Source organism: Montipora capricornis, chromosome 13 (genome assembly GCF_036669925.1).
Source record: "Montipora capricornis isolate CH-2021 chromosome 13, ASM3666992v2, whole genome shotgun sequence".
In the NCBI taxonomy this organism is placed as follows: domain Eukaryota; kingdom Metazoa; phylum Cnidaria; class Anthozoa; order Scleractinia; family Acroporidae; genus Montipora; species Montipora capricornis.
Window position 1 is genome coordinate 37385002 of NC_090895.1, and position 26158 is coordinate 37411159.

The 26158-nt window shown below is 38.6% G+C and overlaps 3 protein-coding genes across 5 annotated transcripts; 2 read left to right on the forward strand and 1 right to left on the reverse strand.

The window, feature by feature from the left end:
* Positions 1–16: 16 nt before the first annotated feature.
* Positions 17–25674, forward strand: LOC138030207 (uncharacterized). 3 transcript variants are annotated; one of them, XM_068878087.1, is made up of 9 exons: positions 17–377; positions 7225–7516; positions 10533–10717; positions 11431–11559; positions 12279–12364; positions 17740–17860; positions 19242–19322; positions 24095–24216; positions 24975–25674. In XM_068878087.1, the coding sequence occupies exons 2-9, from the start codon at positions 7302–7304 to the stop codon at positions 25101–25103; spliced, it is 1068 nt and encodes a 355-aa protein (XP_068734188.1). In that variant the 5' UTR covers positions 17–377; positions 7225–7301; the 3' UTR covers positions 25104–25674. The 3 variants fall into 3 exon arrangements, with proteins under 3 accessions (XP_068734188.1, XP_068734186.1, XP_068734187.1); XM_068878085.1 differs by lacking the exon at positions 17–377 and adding an exon at positions 2934–3131; XM_068878086.1 differs by lacking the exon at positions 17–377 and adding an exon at positions 6850–7005.
* On the forward strand, positions 12485–14812 carry LOC138029525 (uncharacterized). Its single transcript, XM_068877235.1, has 2 exons — positions 12485–12657; positions 12849–14812. Exons 1-2 carry the CDS (start codon positions 12485–12487, stop codon positions 14620–14622), a joined length of 1947 nt encoding a protein of 648 aa, XP_068733336.1. The 3' UTR covers positions 14623–14812.
* Positions 14914–16565, reverse strand: LOC138029526 (uncharacterized). The gene has a single exon (XM_068877236.1). The coding sequence runs from the start codon at positions 16459–16461 to the stop codon at positions 14914–14916; it is 1548 nt and encodes a 515-aa protein (XP_068733337.1). The 5' UTR covers positions 16462–16565.
* Positions 25675–26158: the final 484 nt, after the last annotated feature.

The following is a 26158-nucleotide window of genomic DNA, read 5'->3' on the forward strand; positions in this document are numbered from 1 at the left end:
CCGAAACGTCACTACCATACACGTCCATATCAGGCAAGAAAACCAGGTTTCCTATTTTCTCTCCTCTGAATTAAAAGCAATAAAGATCGGGGACACTCAATGGGTAAGGGTGACGCAAATTAACCAAGACTTGACGAGAGTGTTTTGCCGCCAAATTTTGTTGCGCCGGAAATGTTTATTGAAAACTTTTCATTATTCTTCGCAATATGTCGAAACGTAATTATCCGGTCGAAGGGCAGGTATGGAGTCCTTTCAGCTGCTACGACTGAGGATAAAGTGGTTTTGGCAGAGCAAATGAGGGCTTCTCCGGCTAGGTCTTTTGTTGTGAAAGCACAATCATGGAAGACATAGATGCCAGAGATGACGAGAAAGGAAAGGTAAAATTAGTTTTTCCTTTCTTTTTTATGTAAATGTAACTATCACGGGCGGGTAATGTTTTTCACTGGTCTTTTGTTTAATTAAAAACTAGCCTAAAATCATGTGCTTCTCAAACTTTATAATGGGCATAAAATAACATAACATAACATAACATAACATAACATACCCGGGAAAAGTCACTTAGGTTATTTATGCACACGGCTTCTTTATTTATTATCATTTCCATGAAGTAAATCTTCTTGTTGTGGATTCCCCATCCTCCAGAACAATATTAAGGATAGCTCGGTTATTTACATTTACGCTTCTTTCTAAACAATATTGTTTTGTCCATAATGTTCGCTTAGTAAAATATATTCTATATACAAGGCTAAAAGTTAAAAAATTAAAATATTCAAACCAAACGTTTTCGGCTGTTTGCACCCTGATGATGGCAAACAGCCGAAAACGTTTGGTTTGAATATTTTAATTTTTTAACTTTTAGCCTTGTATATAGAAAATATTGTTTTGTGTTGGGCCTTTGTTACAATTATTGTCCAAAAGGACAAAGCTGAAACTTGAGAAAAGTATCAACGATTTTTGTCCAGGTTTGTAGCTGGGGTTTCCTTATATTTGAAAGAATACTTAGAATTGGCAAATGTAAAGGAAAACAAAAACTTTAAAACGGTACAAGCAGCACTCATTTTTATGATGTAATAAGTCTCCGTTATAACAAGAAAGCTATCTAAAAACAACCTATGTTTCGTCTTTTACTGTGAAAATCCGAAAACCGTGAATACTTGAAATATTTATGAAATGTATTTCAAGTATAGCAAACTGAAGCCAGTGAGAAAACTAAACCGCAACCAGAAAGTAATGCTTAAAAGACTAGCAGCAGTGTTTTATCGGGTTTTAAAACACGAGGCGTAGCCGAGTGTTTTTGGACCCGATAAAACACGACGACTCAAAAAGCTTTCCACAAAAAGCACCGGTCCCTCTGAACCCAAAACTGTGGTTCAAATAGGGCATTTTCGAAATATCAAATATTCAGCTTGATAGTGAGGCAGTGAGGACAAAAACAATAGAAACACGTTGGAATGAATGTGAAAAATATTTACATATCATCCACTTTCTTTTTCTTTGTCCTCACTGCCTTACTATTAAGGTGAATTTTAACATATCGAAAAAAGCGTATTGTGGCAGGAGGATATTAGCATTCCAGAAAACAAGCTATTCCGTTAAATTACTTATTCATAATTCATGAGCCTAGCAGCCTATCAAAACCCCGATAAAACGTCACGTGCATGAGGTTTGTATCCTGATAAAACAATCGTAACTACAATAGCCCACTTTCGATATATTAAAATTCAGTCCTAAACAAAAGACATCATCTCGAGGCTCTGGGGAATAAACTCATACAAATCCTTATATTTATTCCCCAGAGCCTCGAGATGATGCCTTTTGTTTAGGACTGAATTTTAATATATCGAAAGTGGTCTATTGTAGTTTGTGGTTTCATGTCGCCTCTGATTGGTTGCCACACAATGGGAAATGTCAAAATCAAATCGGAGTGTTCACGGGTTTTGGATTTTTACTGTAATGCTTTTCAGTATCTCAAAACCGAACTTGATTAACCCGATTGTTTATTGCTGGAAAGCAATCGGCAGAATAAGATAAACGGTTCTGCAAAGATACAAAAAAGCAGACTCTAGAGTGGATTCAGAGCCACCTTAAATTGATTCCAATTTTAATATTTTAAATATATTTATTATATACTAAACAATATCGCGTTTGTGATTGGTCAATGACATCAATAGGGTACAGAGTACAATACGGAAGTTGCTATAAACACCAACGAAATACCAAGTGAGCTTTCGCGCGAAAACATGATATCAACATGTACTCTTGACACGTGAAAAGATCACCGTTGCTGTGGTTGCATAAAAATCGCGCCTTTCGATGCCTTTTGTGAAATGACGTAGTATTTCATTGGTGTTTATACAATAAATAGAATATTACATGGCCTCTTGGAGATACGAAACTTCTCTTCTCGTGTTGAAAAATATTTCACTCGTTCGCTTCGCTCACTCTTGAAATATTTTTCAACATTTCGTATCTCCGCGCGGCCATGTAATATCCTCTGCTGGGTAATTTACCCTCCAAGACGTGTTACTGAGTCATACGATAACCGGATATGACATTGTGTGGAACGAAAACACATAAACTCGTTTCAGGTCACGCACACGATTCTTTGTAGTTATGTCACGTAGTCTTTCGTGGTTTAGTGGTCATGGCGATCGCCTCCGAATGCGGTGCTTTCACTGAAAAGTGTCACTACGAGGCAAAGAAATCTTGCGCGTGCGCAGCCAAATCGCGACACCCCTTTCCTTAACCCCTTTCCCCTCAAACTTCTCAAGTCCAAGTCCAGAGCCGAATCACATAAAGTAATAGAAAATTTTATGCACTTGCTCGTGCATTTTCTAATTTATGGTCACTCGTGATGTTTGAAAGTTCTCAAATTGCACTCGCATACGATCATCTACTAAACAGAATATTGCAAATGAATAGTTGCTATGGAAACACAGCAATGGAGAAATTTCCTTGGGGAAAAAACAAACTTGCTCGTGAGATTTATGAATCACGAAATATAATGCTCTCGCATTCATATGATTTCTTATAAATCGCTTGGTGCGTGAAACTCGAGTAACAATCTCCATCTTTAAACTTAAAATTATATATTTTGCTCTGCATAATTTTGCAGAGAGCACTCCCAGCTGGTAAGTGAAACAATCTCCATAACTTCATTTATATGTGTATATATATACGTGGCGTCAAAAACGGTACCGTAAAAATACTACGTTTTGACAAATATATATTTTGTAAGAATGCAGCTTTTTTCCAATGATATATTTGTAAAAAAAACGGTGCGATGGCTATATATAACTTTCCAAGGATTTATGCCAGTGTCTTGAATATTTTGTTGGCTTGTGCTAGCCGGATAAGAATTATGTATTGGTGGAAATCACTTACCATTACGTAGTATTGAGGGATCTGCTCACTTTGATGATCATCAAAATGGAAAGTATGAAGTGGAATTGGTAGAAAGGAATCATGAGATAGAGCGCGCGAAACCCCAGAGCTTGCAGTCTTTAAGTACGTACACAACTCGCATTTCGCAAAGGCTAACCGAGGCGAATTGTACCTGAATAACGAAAAGTGGGGTGGGTGAACACTCACTGTATGAGTTTATAGGGTGAGGACGTGACTCCTACGTCCCTGACCAATGACTCATCGAATTCTAATCAAACTTCACCTTACAAGTAAGCCTCGTTTATTTTTTTAATTCTATTTATACAACACGAGTACACTATGTGCTTCACAAACAGATACGTTTATTCCTGATATTTAATGGAAAACTTTTATCCATTTACTAACCGAGTCCTTGTCAACGGCTTTAAACTGTTTAACATTAACATAATGGTTTTAGCCACACTGACGGATCCTCACCGCAACGCTCACATATAAGTTGTTGGAAAGTTTATAGCGCTCGGACCGCTTTTTTACAAAGCTGAATTGTAAATTTCATGCACCTTTACAAGACGTGACATGTAAAAGAAAACGGTGTTTCGCATTATGCCTACCAATAAATAATAGTTATACGGCTAGCACAAGAGAACAAAATATTCAGGACACTGGGATAAGTCGTTGGAAAACTGACATGCCGTGTTTTTTTTATTGTTTGATAAAGTCGCATAATGACCGGAAATAATTCAGATCGGATCGAGACATGTATTTGTACTTAGTGGGTGTGTTTAAAAAGGATATCGTGTTACTTTCGTTGTTGTTCTAAGCACGCGGTTGAGTAAAGTGAGCGAAGTTTTGTATTCAATAGTTGGAAGTAAACGGTGATTTTAATAGGAAACGTATTGTTGCTGCGTTTTCGACAGTACCAGTAGGAAGAGCTCAGCTTTCTCCTGTTTCAGAAAGACAAATAAAAAATTTACTGCTCCACTCTAAAGTAAGGGTTTATACTCCTCGATGCCCTGCATTAATAGTAAATGAAGTAAAAGCTGGTTTGCTTAATTATTAATGGCTGCTGTACTTGTAAAAGCGGTTTTTTCTACAAACAGATATGTAAAAAAAGCAGCATTTTTACATAAAGAAGCTGCTTTCTTACAAAAATATCTTTTCGTAAAAAAGCTGCTTTTTGACAATTATATATATATATGTGTGTGTGTATATACATAATTACTGGGTTGCCCTATGGCAAACCCAGTCGGAAAATAGGTAGATTTCCGGTTTTTTTTTTACTGGGTTGCCCTATGGCAAACCCAGTCGAAAAATAGGTAGATTTCCGTTTTTTTTTTCTTGCCTGTCACTCCCCTGGTAAGTGGTGTCTTTGTGCATAGAGCCGTCTGCGCGTATTTTCTTAGGATCGAGAGGGTAGTGGAACTGCGTAGATTTCTCTGGTGGACACAGTAGAATCATTAACTTAGCCAGCAATGGCGTCGAAAGTCATGTAACGCGAATGGCGTTTTAGTGGATCCTTAAACAAAATATACCCTTATGGAGCTCAATAATGGAAAGTCAGATGGATAAACTAGGCAGGAATCTCAAAAGCGACGAGTAATGGACTTCGACAACAATCTATCGCCCGTCGAGACGAAATCAAAGTGAGCTGTATTTACCTGAAGTACATGTTAATTTGACACGATTGAGTTTCTTGTCTTCACGCACGCAATGAAATAGGAAGAGGTTTTCGCCTCTAAGAGCAAATATGTTGTTTGTTTCAATAAAATTTTCGCTGGAAAAGGATTCCGTGGTATTTTCTGCCTTTGTGAATTATAATATCATGTTGTGTATTGACTTTTCGAGCTTAAGGTTGAAATGTGATATGGGAGAAGTTTTTTAGTATTGCTCTGTAAGCAGGAAGGGTTCACAGGCCTGTTGGAAGCGTGCTTGAGTTTCAACAAAATGAGCCCCAAAATCAGTGAAAAATTGTGACGCAGATGAATAATAAAGTAGCTGCTATTTCCAAAATGATGGAATTACCTGGTGATAAATAACGTCGTACGCGTCTTGGAGAGTAAATTTTGACTTTCCATAAATAAGAGTTGGGCGATTGTGATCTTTGTTTTGACTTCGCTAATTTCATTGTCAAACTTTATAACACCTGACAGAAAAAGAAACTTTCAAAAACCCGGTATCTTGCCATTATTTGACACAAATACTTCACTGTTTGACGAGTAAACATGCCGCGGTAACTTAATCACGGCGCCCGCTGAATTCCGGCATGTCACTTTCGATTTTGCGATTTATTTGAACGTAGCAAAAATCTCCCAAAATGTTTGTCGCTGATCGTAACTTTTTATATTCTATATTCACGGTTCAAAATTAATGTTGTTTTCATGTCGTAAATATTTTATTCTCGATCGACCGTCCCGGAAACTTCCTTCTGCTCTTTCTAAAAACTGTGAATCAATAGTTATTTGCTTTTGCATCAATATTTGTTTTGCATAAAGCAAGCTAACAGAATCTGTACCTTGCTGAGTTCGCATTTGTTAGCGTTAATAGTATTTTCGGTCAGATGCTTCTGTTTTATGAGGGGTTTATTGTTTTGGTCTCCCATCCTGACACTAACCCCGCCCGAAAGGGACTAACTTCAGTGAATTTTAGTACTACAAGGCTGTCAGATGCTCAGAGGGCACACTTGTGGTGAAAAGAAGTTGTGAGGGAACTTGAGAATTATCAACATGTCAGCCCAGAAGCCAATGTTTCTCGCTTCTCTTTTACTTGTTATTCTTCGGAGACTGGAATGCTGTATTTCAATACCACACAATTCAGTGCCTTCTGATTTTCTGTAACACGTACCACAGGCAACGCACTGTATGCTTCACGGAAGCATCTCGTTATAAGTTTAAAGATGGAAACAACCTCCAAAAACTTCATTTATTTAAGGACGGTGGCTACTATTGTTCTTGCGCGGTTTAAAACTATCCGGAAAAAGTAGATCTTAGTAAGTACTCATGGTATCCAAAAAGAAAATTGGGGGTAACCATGCATTTATCAGAGATAATTAAGCTTCAATTTGTGAAAGAATGCCATACATTGCTTTGTATTTTAAAGCTTTTTACAAATATTATTCATGAATTATCTTTGGTTACCCCCGATTTTATTTTTGGATTTCAATAACACTTGTTAAGATCTACGTTTCCTGCATAATCACACACCGAGGCAAAAATATCTTTAATTAGTAGACACCGTCCTTAATGACGTGAAAAAAATGCTCAAAGGTTTTACCAGAGCTTTGAATAGATACGCAGACTTGAACTATGTCAAAAACATAGTTCAAGTCTGCGTATCTATTTAGAGTTTCTTGGTGGCGTGTACGATCGAGAGACCGGAAACTGTGGGAAAGTACCAACTACGATGAACAAGTGCGCATCAAGGTTCTCCAAGGTCGTCGCTGGCTTCTTTTGGCATGTCACGCAACCAACAACACCTGAGATGTCCAAAAGACACAGATAACAATGATGTAATGTACAATTGCTGGTGGGCGAACAAAAGGAGCTAAGGAGAGATCTTTTGTTCTCGTCCACTAACGTGGCGGCAATGAAGTAACTTATCTTACGTGACTGTTCTTCCTTCACGGTGAATTAGCAATTTTTGCTCTTTTGCAATTTTCCGAGAACAACGCCTAAAGAAGACGCACTTCCTGTTGTGAAATGTATTGTTTTTGACTGTCATTGTTTTTCAACCAATCAAAAAGCATTTGTAAGGTGCTGGATTTTTCCTAGCAACCAATCACATCGTTTGTTAGTGATGCATATTCATTGTGTGCTCCTTTTTTGTGTTCTGTCCTTTTAACAGGACCCAACCACAACTTTTCGGAAGGAACGTCTTAGATTGGGAAATCGTATTTATCTCCGCTAAAGACGACAACAGTGATGGCTCGTGTTCTGGTGACCGGTGCTTCCGGCTTCCTTGCAAGCCATATCGTGAGCCAGTTGCTGCAGAGCGGAGAATATATCGTCCGTGGAACCGTGAGAAGCCTGTCCAACGAAAAGAAAGTTGCCCCCTTAAGAAAATTGAAGTCAGCTAACGCCAAATATGACCTGGAATTGGTGGAAGCTGATCTTACTAAAAAGGAATCTTGGACAGAGTAAGTATAAATGAGCCGATAAACAGTAAACTGAACGGAGTTTGTGCAGCTTCCAGTCACCTCGCTCTTTTGCAAAAAAGCCTTAAATGAGATATTTAAGTTATTGTAAACAAATGTCCTCCATCGGAGCCCGTAAAACAGAGGTCACAGGGCGTGGTATTTTTTCGATGTAACGTTAATTGAATATCTTAACCCCCTACAGAATATACAGTATTTATAAGGTATGTCAAATTGATCGATTCGCGCGACCAAAGCTGATCTGAGTATTTTCGTAGCTTCGCCTTGCAGTTACATTGCTCGATCTTGCTTTTGCAGTCCACTACGATAATTTACATGGAACAGATGTTGTTGCATTGTTAAATGCGTGTCATAGCTTAAAGACTGTTTTGGAGTATGAACATAAATCACCGCTGTCTTTACATTATGTGGTTTGGTCGACGTGATGTTTATAAATTTGATATTGGTCATCCATTGCAGAATTAAGGCGTGTTCGAAGCATTTAATTCATAATGCATGGTAAAGAAAAGACATTGGCCGTTAAATTTTCAGGCTGTTTATTGATTTTTGTTCAAAATAGAACAAATTATATATTATCTTCTCAAGGCATGCCAACGTTCGTTTGTGCTGATTTGTTAAACATAACAATAAACATGATAATTAGCAATTATTGAATGAGGCTGAGTAGGATATGAAGAATTCTGCAGGTCGAGGAGGGTGTTAGCCACCAAGGCGGAAGGCCGTGGTGGATAACATCCTCTAAGATCTGCAGAATTCTTCATATTCTACGAAAGCTGAATTCAATAATTACTTTATTATTCATTCAAAATATTTTCTTTGCTCAAACTTCTAAACCTACTCGCAGCCATTTTTCTGCTCAACAAAAATAACACAATCTCGTCCCCAGCATTTTTTCGGTCAACGGTTCAATAATTTGCAGCGGGCTGCACTTTTGACGTCATTTTTGACGTCATCGGTTCAATAATCTGCAGCAGGCTGCACTTTTGACGTCATTGATTCAATATGACGAAGTTTCTTTCCAAATTTGGTGAACAGCACTGAGCTGGTTATGGTGAATTATGCATGTGGTTTCAATCAGAAATGGGGAAATATTTTGAATGAATACTAATGAGCTTTATTTTTATGCAATATTATGACAGTATGTTTGTTACAGATCTACATCTACATCTACATTTAGATACGTCGGTAAAAGTCGTTAGACATCACACCAACGTAACAAAAGGTCATGTAATTTCCACATCTTCAGCTCTGTTGGGAATGATTTTCTGATTTCAACGGATACAATGCTTTCACTTCAGACGCAAAATTTTTCTTCAAAGGCTCAATTGGTTTTTCTGTAAGGAATAGTATTGGGTTAAAAGTTTGGACACGCGCCAGCGAGAGCTAGGCCATCGTGATGTGATTCGTCCCATGTGATTCGGGGCATAATTCGCTGATTCAAACGGTGAAATGCTCTCAGTTCAAAGAAAATATTTAAAAAGAACTTTTTATGATATGCCGATCGCATTTATTTGATTTTTTTTGCATGCGTCGGTAAAAGGTTATCGTGAAATGACTGTAACCGCGTCACGACAAACACTGACAAAACTCATGGCTTCACTTTTTCGGGGCATAATTTGCTGATTTAATTTCGCTCGTCTTTCGAGACCTTTGTTGCATTTAAAGGGTATTAAACTTCGAAATAATGCCCTGTGGATGTTTTCATCGGCGGCATTTATGAATCGAAATTGATTAGTAATTAAAGCAACACACATGCATATGTTAATTTTCGACTCGTCGGCAGTCACGCAATTTATTCTTTTGTCTTCGTAAACAGTAACTGGAAAAGCAAATTACGGTTGTGAATAACAAAGGCACAAACGCGTATACGATACGCAATTTTAGACGTAAAAAAGAAAACGTGTATACGCGTATTGTGTGCGTTTATTTTGCGTCTGCGTTGTTCTCTTATCTCCGAGCGGCACTGTAGTCGGTTGAAGTTGATTTTTGTAATTATTTTGGGTAATATACCATTGTTTCAAGGGGTATTTGTGAGGAACACCTCATTGCAAAACTTTAAATTTTCCCTATTATCTCAAAGCTTGAGACAAATTTACCCACATTAAATTGTAACAAGCAGTAATCCCAGTTGTGCAGAAAACATGTTGTTATATTGTTTACTTTGCAAGTACCTGGAACCCTTAAAAGTTTACTTTGCAAGAATGAGCCCTATCTAAGAGATCAATCAGTTGGTGTGCATGCCCTTCCATAACGTGTAGTGCATTTAGCCTAAAACTCAGTAAAATTAAACATGGAGGAAGGTCTATAGAAAACCCATGACTTATAATAACAGTAAAGCCCACGGTTATGCATGACAGGTCACAAGTCTGTTAACCTTTCACTATTAATTTTGTTTCGCGAGGCTTGGTAGCCCTGCATTCGAGGCGTTGCTAAAGATTTGGAACGAGATGTCATAACCAGGTCTCCAGTATACGTGGGAGGAAGATTGAATTTCTTTATTTGAGCAAAGGTCATCGAAGATAATTATTTTGTATAAAAGAGTCTTTTGTATCGCAGAGGCCTCAGATTGCACCATAGTTTAAAATGTCAACATTTCTGGAGACCCCCGCTTTCCCCCACCCCCCACCCCCCCTCCCCCCCAGCTGCCTCACCTAACTTTTCAACCGGCATGCATTTTCCTTAGGTACGACCTTGAATTTTTTTGACAGATGTTGTTAGATTATATTAGGCCGTTCTTAATAAGAATACTGTATAACAACATTATTAGTTCTGATAAAGATGACGGAGATCGTTACCTGACCTCCCAACAGCTATAAAATTGTCTATGATCAAAGCACCTTTGTATAAGTTATGATAGATCCAGCTGGCCAGTGATCCATGGATCATGCAGAACTGATAGCAGAGGCAAAAGTACAAAATGTACAAGACAAGACACAACTTTCAAAATATTCATGGTAAAGCAAAATAATACATACTAATAAATGGAATCATTTCACAGGGCTGTCAAAGATTGCACTTATGTGCTTCATGTGGCATCACCTTTCCCAGCGGCAAATCCACGAGATGAAATGGAAGTAATAGGACCAGCTGTAGATGGTACAAAGAATGTGTTGGAAGCTTGTGCAAAGACAAAGGGTACAGTGAAAAGAGTCGTGGTGACAAGCTCTGTTGTTGCAATTTATGGTGAGAAACTCTACAGACTTTTAGATGCTATAATTTTGTTTTTGTTACTGTTAGTTCACATGAAAATGAAGCTGGTCTTTGGGCTGTCTTGCACAAGATGATGCAGATGTTATTGCAGATCCAAAACAGTTACTGTTTAGTTATTAATGTATCATAATTATCTCTCAGATAGTGATTTGATTGGCTACTTTTTAGCAGGCTCTATTCCACTGTAAATTTGAAATTTTGATGCACATTTTTAGCACGTTTTCCATGTTGTTTACATGTATTTGAAATAAACTTGTGAAACTACTTCAGTCTAGTAGGCTACTTTACTTCGAAAAGCCGGTAAGATGTATTTGTTTTTCAGATGATTACACATACTTATCGTTTGTGGGAGTTTAAACATTTCCCGTGACTTCAACTGGTTTCTTTTCCTGGTTGCCTTATTACCTCAGATAAATATTGCCTCAGTAAATATCTAGTTACTAACCTCGTTTTTCTTGTTGATTTGAAAATAATGTTAAATTATATGAGTTTGTGTAAATAGTTTTAAGGTAAAGACCTTTTACTTCTAAGATTAGTTGGGAGACCCCTCACAGGGCTAACCTCTGAGCCCTTCTTCTCAAACGCAGTGGTTGAATTAAGTATAGTAAATTTCATTCCACTCTGACTTTTGCTATTAAAGCTTAAGTGTACTGAATTGTCCATTTTTTCCTCTTCTGCATTTTTAGCTGGAAGATTTGGTGAAGGTAACGTTTTCACTGAAGAAGATTGGGCAGCAGAGGAGGGCGTTACCCCTTATGAGAAGAGCAAGGCAAAAGCTGAGAAAGCAGCCTGGGATCTAGTTAAGAATTTACCAGGTGTGTAATGTATATGTGTGTGTATAACCATTATAAAATAATTGGGATAGTACGCACACTCTCATTGGTCAATAGCTGTGTTTAGATAAGAGTATGAAAACACGGCTGTGACATCACATGAATTTTGATTGGTTATGTATGGTCAGACGTGCATTTTGATTGGTTGGTAGGAAAGATGAGCATGTGTCCAGAAAATCTGTTTCAATCAAGAAGTAGAAAAAACCAGCATTTTCCTTCATTTGTTGAATTATTTTTGAGGAATATTTTATAAAAGCAATAGAGGACTTTTTTCTGTGTTTCCATAGCTTCATCTAAACACTCGGGGGAGTTGTCTCGAATTCTCCCAAGAATGGGAGTGTGGGCATATGAATTTTATTTTCTTGGGCTGATGCTACAGCACTCATATCCCATCATGGCCCTGTAATATCCTTTGTATTTCTTTAAATGTCCATTGCACCGTAAAATAATTGCAAATGCTGTACAGAGGTAGATTTAGACAAAAGTCTTCATGAGACATCATCCAGGATACATAAAGTGGGGGTAGATGTTATCACAACTGCATCCATTTTTACTTTCTTGTTTTGTGATACATATAATGGCAGAGCATTATTTTTGAGGACATCCATAGCATTTGTAGTTCTAGAGATGTTAACTATGCTATGAGTGGCCTAACTCTATTGCATTCATGCACCTACACTGAATTTGCTGTTAATTTGCAGATGATGAAAAATTTGAGCTGGTTGTTGTTAATCCTGGTTACATGCTTGGGCCTGTATTGAAGGGAACTGCCTGCACAAGTATGGAGGTATGTATGACTGCTTGGAAAGTAAAGTGCATACACCCTATGCAAAATGAAAAGGGACTGGGAGCGATACGTGCGAGAACGAGGCTAGTTGGGCCTTGTTCTGTTTACTCGTGGTAAAATATGGCTGCTGATCGAACTGTAAGTGCCAGCCGTCTTTCCGAGGGCGATATACCAGGAGCATCTCTTCAAGGACGAAATCCTACAACACTCACCACGGATGAGCTTCGCTTTTGGTTAAAATGTCGTGGCGACCCGGCAAAAGGATTAAAAACAAAGGCACAGTTAGCAAAAAGGCAAGTAAGCTTATCGATGTATTTCTCAGTAGTCGTAATAATAAGGGCTTTTTTATACTGTACTTGGTTAAAAGGATTCGATATTTAACATTTCTTATTTCTTATTTCAAGTAGAGATCAGGAGATTTAATGTTTATTTCCGTCGCTTACCTGTTTCTGCACAATTAACTGGTGTGCTAATTTTTCCGTAGAGTACTTGAATATGTGGCTTCTGGTCGTGATAAAGATGTTGTGGATGCGGACAAGAACCTTATTTACACGCGTCGAAAGCAGAGACAAGAAAAATTACAAATTCGAAATGATCCGTTGCTAAAGGAAAGTACTGTAAGGTTTCCATCGACTGGGTGGTCAACAAGCTTACAACGAATGCCATTGTTTACAAAGGCAGAAATGGATTTGCATGTCTCTCAGTCTGGGAAAAACATTGACCGAAGTAAACAGAGCCATACAGTTCCAACAAGCATGAGAAAAGCCAAGACATTCCTTGAAGACGAATACTTGAAGGACGTAGTTGCTGCTAGTGACAATGAATATTTCTTTTTTCAATGTTTGTGTCATCATAGCTTTAAAAAAAATGAAGCCCCTCATAAATTAAAAGTTGCACTTTGTTTAGTGAGTGGAAGTGTAAAGTATGCTTCATGTACGTGCGTGGCGGGATCTGCTGGCTTTTGTAATCATGTACTTGCACTTATGATGAAACTTTGTAAGTTTAGCTTGTATAGCTGTCAAAATGTCAAGGAGTTGGACCATGAATCTGATATGGCACAACCTAAGGCATGCACCTCCAGTTTACAGCTGTGGCACAGACCTGCAAGAGGGGAAAAAATCAAGCCCCAACCTGTCATGGAACTCAATGTAAAGAGGTCCAAATTAGATAGCGATTATGATCCTGATAGTGGTGTGAGGTGTTTATTGTATGAAGCTAGGAAAAACTTGAGCACACAAACAGCAGATGAAGTTATGTTGAAAGACAAGCTTCAAAAGATCAATCCTAAATTTGCCCTGTCTCAAATCATTTCTCCTGGTGGTACTAACTTACAGGAAACAAAATTTGGAAAATCTCCGAGTGGTTCATATGCAAGTTATCAGTTACAGTTTTCCGAATCCAATTTTCAAGTTTTCTGCAATATTGACTCAGTGCCTAGAGCAGACGGCAATCATGGTAATGATGACCAAAATGCTATATCTGCGTTTCCTGCATTTCCTTTGCAACATTCTGAACAGTACAAAAAGCCAGATGGTTTGAGCAGGAACCAAGAAGCACTCCTGGATCATTTGACTGTTGATGAGGTAAAGCTCAATAACATAGAGAAGACTACAAGAGAACAAGCAGCCTCCCAAGAATGGAATGCTGAAAGAAAATTTCGGTTTACAGCTTCTAATTTCCACACCATTGCAAAAAGGAAAAGAAATCATGCCTCTTTAGTAAACAATCTGCTTCATCCCAAGCCATTTACTTCCAAGCAGACAGAACACGGGAAAACCTATGAACCTGTAGCCTTGAAAGAATATGGAAAATATATGTTTGCAGCTAGGAATCCAGTTACAGTGTTAAAAAGTGGCCTTGTTGTGAGTATGGCCTGTCCAATTTTGGCAGCATCGCCAGATGGCAAGGTCATTGATCATAGTTGTAGTAAGCCTTTTGGACTAGTAGAGGTTAAATGTCCCTTCACTAAGTTTCATGTAAGTCCTTTAGATGCATGTGCAGATGAAAGTTTCTTTGCAGAAAATGTAAATGGACAGCCAAGACTGAAAAGGGGACATCAGTACTACTTTCAAATACAGGGTCAACTTGCTGTTACAGGGGCTAGCTGGTGTGATTTTGTAATTTACACCAGCAAAGGCATGAGTGTAGAGAGGATCACATTTGATCCTCAGTTCTGGGACACATTGAATGAATGCCTTAAGAACTGCTACTTCAATCATTTTATAGAGCCAGCCGCTTTAGAATTCTGTAAACATTAGAAAAGCGTGTCATTGTTGTTAAATTGTAGCAATGACACATATGTCTAAAACAGAGTATCAACCTTGATGTCTTTCAAGATAAAACTTTTGTAAGATTAGTTTCTTTATTCTCAGTTCTTGAGCACAATGACTGTACGAAGATAAATGACAGTTTACTAGCTCCTAGCGCACAAAGATGCCGAAACCCTAGTTTACCAAATCTGTGCTCTTTCTGAGACATAACATTAGGGTCTGGTGCTTTTATTAAATAATGTTGTCTTCTGTAGAAGGCATTATTGCTTTGTCTAAATGTTACGTGGAAATAAGAGGATCGTGCATGTTACACAAAAAGGCACAGACACTCCACATTTGATTTACCACCCCAAATAGACTAAGTGGTACGACACTATCCCAAATGCGGAAGTTCTTGACTTTGTTAATAGCTCGTTCGATATGTATTCTTACCGAGGCAATTTCCTGGGTCTTGATAACATCTTGTGCTGTCATTTGGGTATACAACCCTAGAAAAGGTGGAATGTTTAGGTTCACACCCAGTGGAAGGAGATCTTCAATTGTAAAGCCTTTATCGGCCATCACAGTGTCACCTTTATCAAAATCTAACTTCAGAAAACCACTTCTCTCAACAATTTTGCGATCGGAAATACTTCCACTGTATAGTTGACTGATAAAAGTTATAGCTCCACTAGGAGCAATTCCAACTAAGCCTTTCAGAGTTACGTGGTTTTTATACGAGCTGAACAGTTTCGAATTCAAAAGAAGGCTGGAAGGCATCTGACATCTAATCTCTGTGCAATCGATTATTACACGGGTGGAAGAGTATTTGTCTTTAAAGCTGTCTGGCATAGTAACTGTAACAACCTCCTTATTTGCCCATATAGATACCTGACCAAATTTAAGATACAAGTAATTTATCCAGGACAGGAATATCCTGCTCACTGTTGACTGAGAGATATGAAACAAGTGAGCCAGATGCTTTTCTGCAAATCCCCTTCTTAGTCTGCAGAGTACAAGGAAAAACTCCTCTCTTGCTTCTAAGCTCCTTTTTCTACCTTTGTGAGTGCATTCCTCTGGTTCCTCGGTTTCATTTTCGTTCTCATCATAAAAACGCTTTGGGACACTTCTTTCTTTTGACGAGCAGTACCTAATGTTCTCGCCATTCGTTCCAGTGTTCAAAAATTCATATACAGCATTAAATGTAGCAAAGTTAGGAAAGCCGGTGTAAAAGGCGATGTCCTCGTCAGAGGTAAAATTTCCCAACTGAAAAACGTGAGAATCTGCAAGACCCTTCTGACGTTTCAAAACTCCTATTTCAGCCTTTAGCGAAGCATTTTCAAGCTCCAAACTCTTCAGTTTTTCGAGAAGGTCTTTGAAATCTTCTGTCGTGTTTCCTTGCGTATCCGTGTCGTTTTGCACGTCATGATCAGCAGAGCTACCAGCCGCCGATGAAGTGCAGTTATCACCGTTGGTTTCAGTTGCACTAGTTGTTTGAGATACTATCAACTCTGTGTCTGTATTCGACGTAAACATACGTTTCTTAGGAGGCTTTCTCTTTAGCGGAGAACTTTGTGACCAAGAAAAACGTGATGGCACGACCCCTTCCCTGACATAAATACGCTGGCCTCCGACAGACTTAACAAAGTCCTCAGGTTTAAAGTGACGAGAGCAAATCTTCGTGTTTTGGTTGACAGTAAAATCCTTACATTCGTCGCGACGAATAGCATGCAGCCAACGTTTCTTGAGGTTCACATCATCTGGAAACTTGAAGTAGGAAATTTTCTTTCCATTTTCAGTCCTGTACAGCTTTTTGGTGCATTTGGGAACACAACAATTTGCCGGCATATTTAAAATTTGGCGCCCTTCGCATCAGGCGGCCATTTTTTCTTGGCCCAACTAGCCTCGTTCTCGCACGTATCGCTCCCAGTCCCTTTTCATTTTGCATAGGGTGTATTGTATGATGTCTGCCCTCTTAGGATACATTGGTCTTCCTTGGGGTGTGTGGGTGGGAGTGAGTGAGGGGACCAATTAACTGAGTGTCAGTGGTAAATCCTGGCTCTGCTATCATGCTGTTTTTTTCAATGTGAACTTTGCTTTTTTTTTTTCTTTCTCGTTGTCAGCTGTTCAAAGTTGGATAACGCTATCCAGTGGATAAATCCATCAATAATTTAGGGCTATCATGATACACGTACGCATAGCATTTTGCCCTCTCACCACTTATGGCCCAGTTCCCACACCCTGGAGTCAGTGGGTTAATGGAGGGGACTGGTTAACCCATTCACTCCTCAGGGACCCCAGGGACCCCAGGAACCCCAGGACGCCCCAAGTTGATGAGTAAAATCGTCTGGCATTAGACAGAGTGAAATCTTTTAAAGTGCACCTAACCCCAAAATATTTTTTTCGCTAAAATGAATCTTTGCAACTGCTCGAAACGCATTGCGGCCATTTTTTCATTTTTCTAACAAATCCTGGCATTTTATAGGCTTCGAAAGTTGCGAAAATCCAAGCATCTTTTGTTCACGACCGAGTCAGAAGGGGAGTGGGTCTATTCCTGATTTGACGTCACAAACTGATTTACATTGCATTGCATTGGAAATGTGCATGCAAAGTAGATTGTGACGTCAAATCAGGAATAGACCCACTCCCCTTCTGACTCGGTCGTGAACAAAAGATGCTTGGATTTTCGCAACTTTCGAAGCCTATAAAATGCCAGGATTTGTTAGAAAAATGAAAAAATGGCCGCAATGCGTTTCGAACAGTTGCAAAGATTCATTTTAGCAAAAAAAATATTTTGGGGTTAGGTGCACTTTAAGTGTCACTCCCGGCCCAGGGGTCAATGAGTTAAAATGCTTACTGTGCACAAAAAAGCCAAGCAGGAAATAAGTGTGGTGGCTTGAAAAGCAGAACAGAACTACCCAAAGCAGTTGAAGGTAGTTTCCAGTGAGGGACTTGTCAGAATGTTCATTGGATTAACCCATTGACTCCCAGGGGTTCCCCATTGACAAGTAAAATCGTCCGGCATTAGACAGAGTAAAATACTACATCTAAGTCTGGCCAGTTTAGGTTGGTTTGGACATCAAAGGGTTAAATACACAACTAATACTTGTATCATCTGATTTTTAGTTTCACAGACGCCTTCTAAATCGTGAAGATCCGATGGTGCCCAAAATCATTTTGCCAATCTGTGATGTCAGGGATGTTGCCTTGGCACATATCACTGCTTTGAAGGAACCCAATGCTCCAGGTCAGTAGAAAATGAATTCACAATAGGGTTGAGTTTTCAACCAACTTGAAAAGCAATTATGACACTATGGGAGCTAATCATTCTTTTAAAGTCTTTAAGAACAACATTAATTAATTAAGGCTGAAATTAGCAAAAACGTGATATAATAATGATGTCATCCATCATCAATACAGCTGCATTATGAGCATTGTGATACACTGTACTTTGCATGCATGTACTTGTAGACTAACAAGTTTATTTCAGACTCGATATCTGCAGGCTGTAAACTGCAGATTGCAGCTTACAGTTGCAGGTCATTGTTTCACCATAGCTGAAACAACCCAAACCCTGACTATTATAATGGTAACATTAGGCGTAAACACTTTGCCTTAGATCATGTTTAAGCACAAGGTTTGCATTTTTGTAAGGGCTTGGGCTGTTTCAGTTGTGGCAAAACAATGACCTGCAACCTGCGAGTCCTCAGTGCAGTTTACGCTGTTCACCCTCTGCTTAAAGGGGCATTGTCATGAGCTGCGCATGCTCGAGTTTGTTTGCTCTCGAGCCCACAGAAAATTCTAGCCGCCATCATGGATTCACGCGTGAGTCACGTATATTCACCGGAGTTTCTCCTTTGTCCACCATGGGCCTCCACAGTGGACACCATTTTGAATTTGTCGATTCAAGTTGAAAAAAGTTAACCTAACACTTATAAAGTTTTCACAAGACGCTAGCGCATGCGCTTCTCGTGACAGTTTCCCTTTAATACCGTAATGTTGTGATGTTAAAGGTGTTGTGTTAGAAAGAAGTCAAAGTACTTGGCCTTCAGAACCCATCTATAATGAGCAGCATGATTTTAGTAATTAGGACGTGACATTCATTGATCACACTTAGGTAAATTTGTTTACCATAAAAAACTATCTATTACCCTGTCGGATAATTAATTTTGGTGTTTGCTCAAAATATGTATCTCAACATAATTGGACAATCCATCAAGACTTGATTAAAAGAAGATATTTTACATGTTCACAACTTAAAATATGAAAAAGATATTGATGAGGGCAAAGTCTACAGTCCAAGATAAAAAAAAAACATTCTGGTCCGCTACTGGTAATTTTTCGGGCCTCACTTAATTTAATGAGACCATCAACTTTATTTTTTTATTTGGTAGTCACTACGTGCTCTAAAGAATGTAATGTTGCCCAGTTGCTGTAAAGTACATGTATTTCTTATTAGTAAAAAACAGTTAACCCATTGACGCCCAGGGGTTCCCCATTGACGAGTAAAATCGTCTGGCATTAGACAGAGTAAAATACTAAGTCTGGCCGGTTTGGACGTCAAGGGGTTAATGGGAGATTAAGATTTAGCACAAAGGTCATTATCATACTCCAACCTTTTGCTGCAGGTAACAGATTTCTGTTAGTCACAGACTGTATGTGGGTGACAGAAATGGCCAAGGTGTTGAATGAGGAATTCAAACCATTGGGTGAGTATGGTGGATTTTAAATTAAAGAACAAGGATGCAAGCAATGGGCATGTTTCTAAAAAATTAAAGACAACAGCGGTGTTGCCTGGATGGGAAGCTAAGCCCTAAAATTTGATATCTATAGGGTTGATCAGGTCAATTGGCCACTGTAGGATATGGAATGCCATTTGTATCAAAAATACTTCTTGTCATACAAAACTTATCATTAAATAGATAAAACTTGTGGCATCTTAGCTTATATATAAAACTTGTCACGCCATATATGAAACTTGTTTGAAAATATAAAACTTGTCACGTCATACATAAAACTTGTTGCAATAAAACTTGTCACGCAATATATAAAATATAACCTGTCACGCAATACGCCTATTGGAACCCAGGCCAGTAGTGCACCAAAGGGCGAAGACCGTTGAGAGACCATCAAGTCTTGCTGATGGTCTTATGGACCAAAACAGAGTGGAAAGGCAAAGAGGTAATCAAAAGGACATAAATGAGTCACTGTCTCGATTATTAGAGCAAAGTGAGGCATCACCATCGGCAGCCTTACAAGAAGTCATCATTTCAACAGCTCTGCGTCACTGATGTTCTTATTGCCAGCAACCCGGAACGATTTGCTACAAGAAGAACAATGAAGCTGGGCCTTACTGATCATGATCCGATCTATGCTATACAGAAGCGGAAGACCACTAGACCTCAACCTAAGCTCATTGAATATTGTAGTATGAAGGGTTTCGACAATGATCGTTTCCTAGCTGATCTTGCTAAAATCCCCTGGCATACTGCATATATCTTCAATGACATTGATGATATTTGTGAACTGTGGTACAAGCTGTTCATTGATGTAGTGGACCAGCAGATGCCATACAAAGAGAAGTATATCTATATCCGGGGCAACCAGCTGCCCTGAATAACCCCTGAGATCTCCTCTGCAATCCACCACACTTCAAGCTCTTTTCAGATTGTGTCAAACCACCTCTGGAGTATTAATTATAAGAGAGAGAAAGTTGTTGCGTTAATCTATAGATCGTTTCTACTGTCACACAAAAAAAAATCGAAACCATTCAATGAAATGAGCCAAAAACTTGGAATGTTGTGGGAGAAAAATTCATATAAATCACCTCACCAACTCACCTCACCTCACCTCACGCAACTTTATAGAGTTTATAATCCTGGAAACTCAAGCTCATCACCTTGTTCTTGCCCTTTGGCGCGGTACTGGGTTCCAATAGGTGTATTGCGTGACAAGTTTTATTGCAGCAAGTTTTATATATGGCGTGACAAGTTTTATATACTGTGTGACAAGTTTTATATTCTCAAACATGTTTTATATTTTGTAGCAAGTTTTATGTATGAGCTAAGATAAAGAGCCACAAGTTTTATATATTTAATGATAAGTTTTATATAATTATGACTTTGTTGAGCTGCGTCGTTGCTGTACTTTGCGACGGCGATTAACCGTGACAATTATTATTATTATTATTATTATTATTATTATTATTATATGGCATTCCACAGTAGGAAGATAGATTCAAAGGGTGATGTTTCAAGCATGAAGTGTGAGCTTTGCAATGTAGCCCACGCCCCTTTGATGTGACATGGCATTGTGTTAAAGTTTTCACCGAAAGGACATCGTTTTATGATCAGCGTGTAGTAATTGCTTAGGCTGTAGAGTGCTGCACCACCTTGCAGGAAGTCATAGTATCACCAGGGCTGGGTAATCCCAAGAATCATCATGATCATAGTTTAGAGTGTAAAGGTCTTCCTAAAACTGCCAAAGGGCAACGGAAATTTCTATAGGTATGTGTTAAAAAGTTCTTTAATTTCTATCAATTGGCAGACTAAAACAGATTTTGCAGTAAAAGTAACAAATCTTTGTGGAAAATGGTAAATTAGCCAATGTAGAAAATACTATAATACTCTTTGTTTGTCCCTCCAAAATTTTGCACAAGCATTTTTTTTCTCTTAGGGACTTATAATGGTCCCAAGAGAAACTTTTGAAGGGACAAAAGAGTATTATGAGTATTTTTGATATTGGCTAATTACTCGGTTGCCAGTATGGCAATCCCAGTCGGAGAGTGGGTGGGATTTGTTTGTTTTCTTTTTATTCTGTGTCGGTAAAAGTCTTGCCTGTCACTCCCCTGCTAAGTGGTATCTTTGTGCATAGAGCCTTCTGCTCATATTTTCTTAGGATAGAGAGGGTAGTGGAAATGCGTAGATTTCTCTGGTGGACACAGTAGAATGATAAACTTAACCGGCAATGGCGTCGAAAGTCATGTAACGCGAATGGCGGATCTTTGAACAAAATATACGGTTACGAAGCTCAATAATGGCAAGTCATTTGGATACTGAACAAGACAGGCGGTGGAATCTTAAAAGCGACGAGTAATGGACTTCGACAACAATCTGTCGCCTGTCGAGCCGAAATCAAAGTGAGCTGCATTTCTAAGATTTTGCCAAGTGTGCTGTTATGTAGAACACTGAAACCAAATGGAAAATTCTCTGGTAACTTGTAAGTTCAACAAAGACAGAGATCAAATCGAACACCTTAAGTGGATCTGTGATCAACTCTGCACAGTGTTCAGGTAAAAAAAAATTGGAAATGTGACAGCCAAGAATTATTTGAAAGAAAGCTTGTCGTCTATTTTGTGCTTCATTATTCAAGGAAAAGGTTCTTCATGGAAGCGGCTTGATCGTAAAATTTTAGTTTGTTGTAATATTGCGCCTATTTGACACCATTGAGTTTTTTCTCTTCACTCACATAATGAAATAGGAAGGGGTTTTTGCCTCTAATAGCAAATATGTTGTTTGTTTCAAAAAATTGTTTGCTGGAAAAAGTGGCCTTTATGAATTCATCATGTTATATAATATGCGAGCCTAACTGGATAGTTTTTATGGCAATAGTAAAGCATTTTCGTGTCAAAATGAGGTTAGCGTTTTCTGTTGTGCTAATTTAATTAAATATAAATATACATTCTACCTGGTGAGTTTGTTATTCTCGTTAACCAGCAATGGTGTGGAAAGTCATTGCAACGCAAATGGCATTTTAGTGCATCTTATGTTGTTTGTTTCAATAAAATGTTTCGCTGGAAAAGGATTCTGTGAATTTTCAAGCTTAAGGTTGAAACGTGATACAGGAGGATATTTTTAGTATTGCTCTGTAAGCAGGAAAGGTTTCATGAAAATAAACAGGTCTGTTGGAAGCGTGCTTGAGTTTCAACAAAATGAGCCCCAAAATCAGCAAAAAATGTGACGCCGGTGAATAATAAAGTAGCTGCTATTTCCAAAATGATGGAATTACCTGGTGATAAATAACCTTGTCTTGGAGAGTAAATTTTTGACTTTGCAGAAACAATGGTAGGCGATTGTGATCTTTGTTTTGAATTCGCTCATTTATTGTCAAACTTTATAACACGTAACGAAAAAAGAAACTTACGAAAATCCGGTATCTTGCCATCATTTAAGGACGTTCGCGCCCAAAACGTTCCCACGTACAGATTTTTTTTAAACTTGCCACGCAGAAAGGTAATGATCTACTTTTGCCAAAAAGGCAAAAAAAATGGGGGGTCACCGTGCTCGTTTTCGAGATCATGAGGTGCATTTTTAGAAGATTGCGTTACTTTAAGACGATCTTAGCTTACAACTGTCAGCAATAAAAAAACTACATGAGTGAAATTTAGATCAGGTAAACGTACTCCGTTCAACATAACTAATATAACTAAATTAACCTTTGCAGCTGATGTCTTTTTCTGAGGTGAAATAGACCTTGAAAAACGATACATATTAGTCTAAGAAAGAAAACTTCGGTCGCACGAGAGCATAAAAGGGCAAATATTTGTAACTTCTCACGTACAGATTTTTTTTGTTTTTTGTTAAAATGGACAAAATCAAGAAAGGAAGTGATCTACGGAAAGAAAAATGGGGGTCACCGAGCATTCAAGAGAGTAAAATCGCTGCGAAGTTCTCAAAGCGATTGTCTATTCGCACTGTCACGCCATTGCGTGACATTTCCGAGAAGACCTGGGTCCACAGCTATCCCATGATGCCACATACTTTCATGTTCCATTCTTGTGGAAAAATTTTGCGCCTTTAGCATCGTGTTTACTTGCGTGGTCTGCGATGCATGACGTGTGCGTGACATGTGCAAAAAGATGCGCAGTAGCAATGGGCGCGAACGTCCTTAACACAGATGCTTCACTGTTTGGCAAGTAAACATGCCGTGGTAACTTAATCACGGCGCCCACTGAATTCCGGCGATGTCACTTTCGATTTTGCGATTTATTTGTGCAGCCAAAACGTACAATAACAAAATTGAACATAGCAAAAATCTCCCAAAATGTTTGTCGCTTATCGTAACTGTTTATATTCTATATTCACGGTTCAAAATTAATGTTGTTTTCATGTTGTAAATATGTTATTCTCGAGCGACCGTCCTGGAAACTTCTTTCTGCTCTTTCTAAAAACTGTGTATCAATATTTATTTACTTTTACATCAATATTTGTTTTTGTATAAAGCAAGCTAACAAAATCTGTACCTTGCTGAGTTCGCATTTGTTAGCATTAATAGTATTTTCGGCCGATGCATCTGTTTTATGAGGGGTATATTGTTGTGGTCTCCCATCCAAGCACTAACCCTGCTGGACAGACAAAATTATATATTTTTCAATGCTAATATCATTTTCAATGCTAATATCATTTCAAGTAGCAAAATAATTTATTGTTGTCATCAGTTTTGTGCTTTTCCTTAATTCATTGCACTTCTCCTTGTCTTTCAGGCTACAATATCCCTACATGTGCAGCCCCCAAGATTGGATTAAAAGTCTACTCTTGGTGTGATGGTACAGTAAAGTCCATTCTGCCTGCACTTAACCAGGAGCTCAAGTTTAATAACACAAAGGTAACACAAGTCTGCCCTTGTCTTTCTCGAATAGGTCAGGGTTAGCATCACGGGTGACCTTTGAACTCACATACTTGTCGAGATGAAGGTGTGATGTTCCTTGATAGATTAGCTAATCGACAAGTAGAAATTACCCTGATTTAAAGAATTGACATGTGAAGAGCCTTTTTTGTTGGAATAAGGAAATAAATTCATTATTTGACCGCCATTATATGGAAAAGAAGAGTCATACTGTTATGTGACTAGATTTGTCACCATGCACCAATGGCTCAGTTGGTTGAGCATCGCCCCGTCATGCGGGAGGTTGCAGGTTCAAACCCCGGGCCAGATCCCGCTCAGGATCTGCTGATTGCTGCCTTTTTAATTTCATCTGCAAATGGTTAGACTTTGAAGTCTTTACGTATAAGGACTATAAAACATACATTGTAGGCCTGTCTCACAAATATCCTCAATGTTCATACAAGTTTCCATTGGGATGTTAAAGAACCCACACACTACTTGGGGAGATTAGGGGATGGAGTCACTGGTGTTGTGGCTGTCCTGTTCTTTCCAGCAGAAGTGGACAGCTTGGCGTGACGTCTCTTAAAGGCTTATGGTATGTGACGCCACCTAAGCAGAAACAGCCATAAGTCAAAAAGGGACTTTTTCAGAGTGCTGGAACATGAAGATGTTGTAGTTATTAACACTGCACTAAAACTAACTGGTGGACCTCCTAGTTTTCAAGTCTTTTATAATCAGTTTATTAATTTCTTTTCCAGGCGAGACAAGGTTTGCAGTACCAGCCAACTGAACTGAAAGCGAGCATTGTAGACATGGCTTACAGCCTCATTGATGCTGGTTTTGTGAAGATGACACCAAAATACAAGGAAACGAAACAAGCAGAATAGACAAAGCACCAGAAGCTTGTCAGCTTACAAAAATGATTATCTTTAAATATAACAATTACAGTAGATTCACTCAAATCCTTGCTTAATTCTTGCTTAATTTAATCGTTAATGCGACCCAAATTTGCTGAAGAGTGAGACTGGGTCTGACTATAAAACAGAATCTATGTTACATGTACTTGCATATTTTAAGACTTCTACTAAAGCTTATATATTAAAGCTCGTTGCGCTCATTAAGATCATTTTACAAAGTTCTCATTTATTATCACCTTATGCCTCCATTGTGAACCGCCTTTCTTGTGTAAGAGGTGCAAATGTTAGATATTGTAGTTGCTAATCCGTGGTAGGTATAATAAGTGTTGTGGAGTTTATACCTCATGTGAAGTTATTGAGGACCATATTTTCAAAGTCAAATTGGCACTTGTGACAAACAGCCTCGTATGCTACAGAATTTTCATTGTAAAACTGAAATTGAGATGTTAGTTTTGTTCGAAGTTAAATTATATTGATTTGTAAGAAGCGCCACACCACTTTGAAAGCCAAAGATTTAATAAAAGCCGCGGGGATAAATTCACTTTACAGTGTGTCTTTCAGCAAAAGAAAAAATATTAAAGATTGAAATCAAGTGCCGGAAGCTCCTTGGAGCAATGCGAATTCTTATTATCGAGCTGCGTGAGTTGTTGTACAGAAAACGCACGAAACGAGTACAAGTATTCCACGATATTGTACAGTTATTTACTGTACACTTGGAGAACCGATTGACTAGTCGGTGCTAATGTTGCCCCGCGCTTGTCACGCACAGCAGATCTGGTAAACATTTAGTGCAAAAAAAGTTGGATAATAAGATATTTCTATTTGAGTGTTAAATATTTAAGTCTTGTGAATACTGGTCTTGGGTTCAACATGAATTTACGTGGTTTTTTCTTTGTTGAAGAAAAGTTTTCTCGCTGAACACTTTCCCGGACATTGTCTCCTGTCTGTCGCTGTTCAGGCAATGGACACCCTTTCAAACTGAGAGAAATGTGACGCTGAAGGGAGAAAGAGAGGGGAAACTGGGT

What these genes read in the sequence shown, in the direction of transcription:
- LOC138030207 (XM_068878087.1), top strand. Translation starts at nt 7,302, where the DNA reads ATGGCTCGTGTTCTGGTGACCGGTGCTTCCGGCTTCCTTGCAAGCCAT. An exon ending in TCTAGTTAAGAATTTACCAG is followed by an intron (nt 11,560 to 12,278) that starts GTGTGTAATGTA and finishes GTTAATTTGCAG; the next exon opens with ATGATGAAAAATTTGAGCTG. An exon ending in CTGCCTGCACAAGTATGGAG is followed by an intron (nt 12,365 to 17,739) that starts GTATGTATGACT and finishes TCTGATTTTTAG; the next exon opens with TTTCACAGACGCCTTCTAAA.
- LOC138029526 (XM_068877236.1), bottom strand. Translation starts at nt 16,461, where the DNA reads ATGCCGGCAAATTGTTGTGTTCCCAAATGCACCAAAAAGCTGTACAGG.
- LOC138029525 (XM_068877235.1), top strand. Translation starts at nt 12,485, where the DNA reads ATGGCTGCTGATCGAACTGTAAGTGCCAGCCGTCTTTCCGAGGGCGAT. An exon ending in AAGGCACAGTTAGCAAAAAG is followed by an intron (nt 12,658 to 12,848) that starts GCAAGTAAGCTT and finishes ATTTTTCCGTAG; the next exon opens with AGTACTTGAATATGTGGCTT.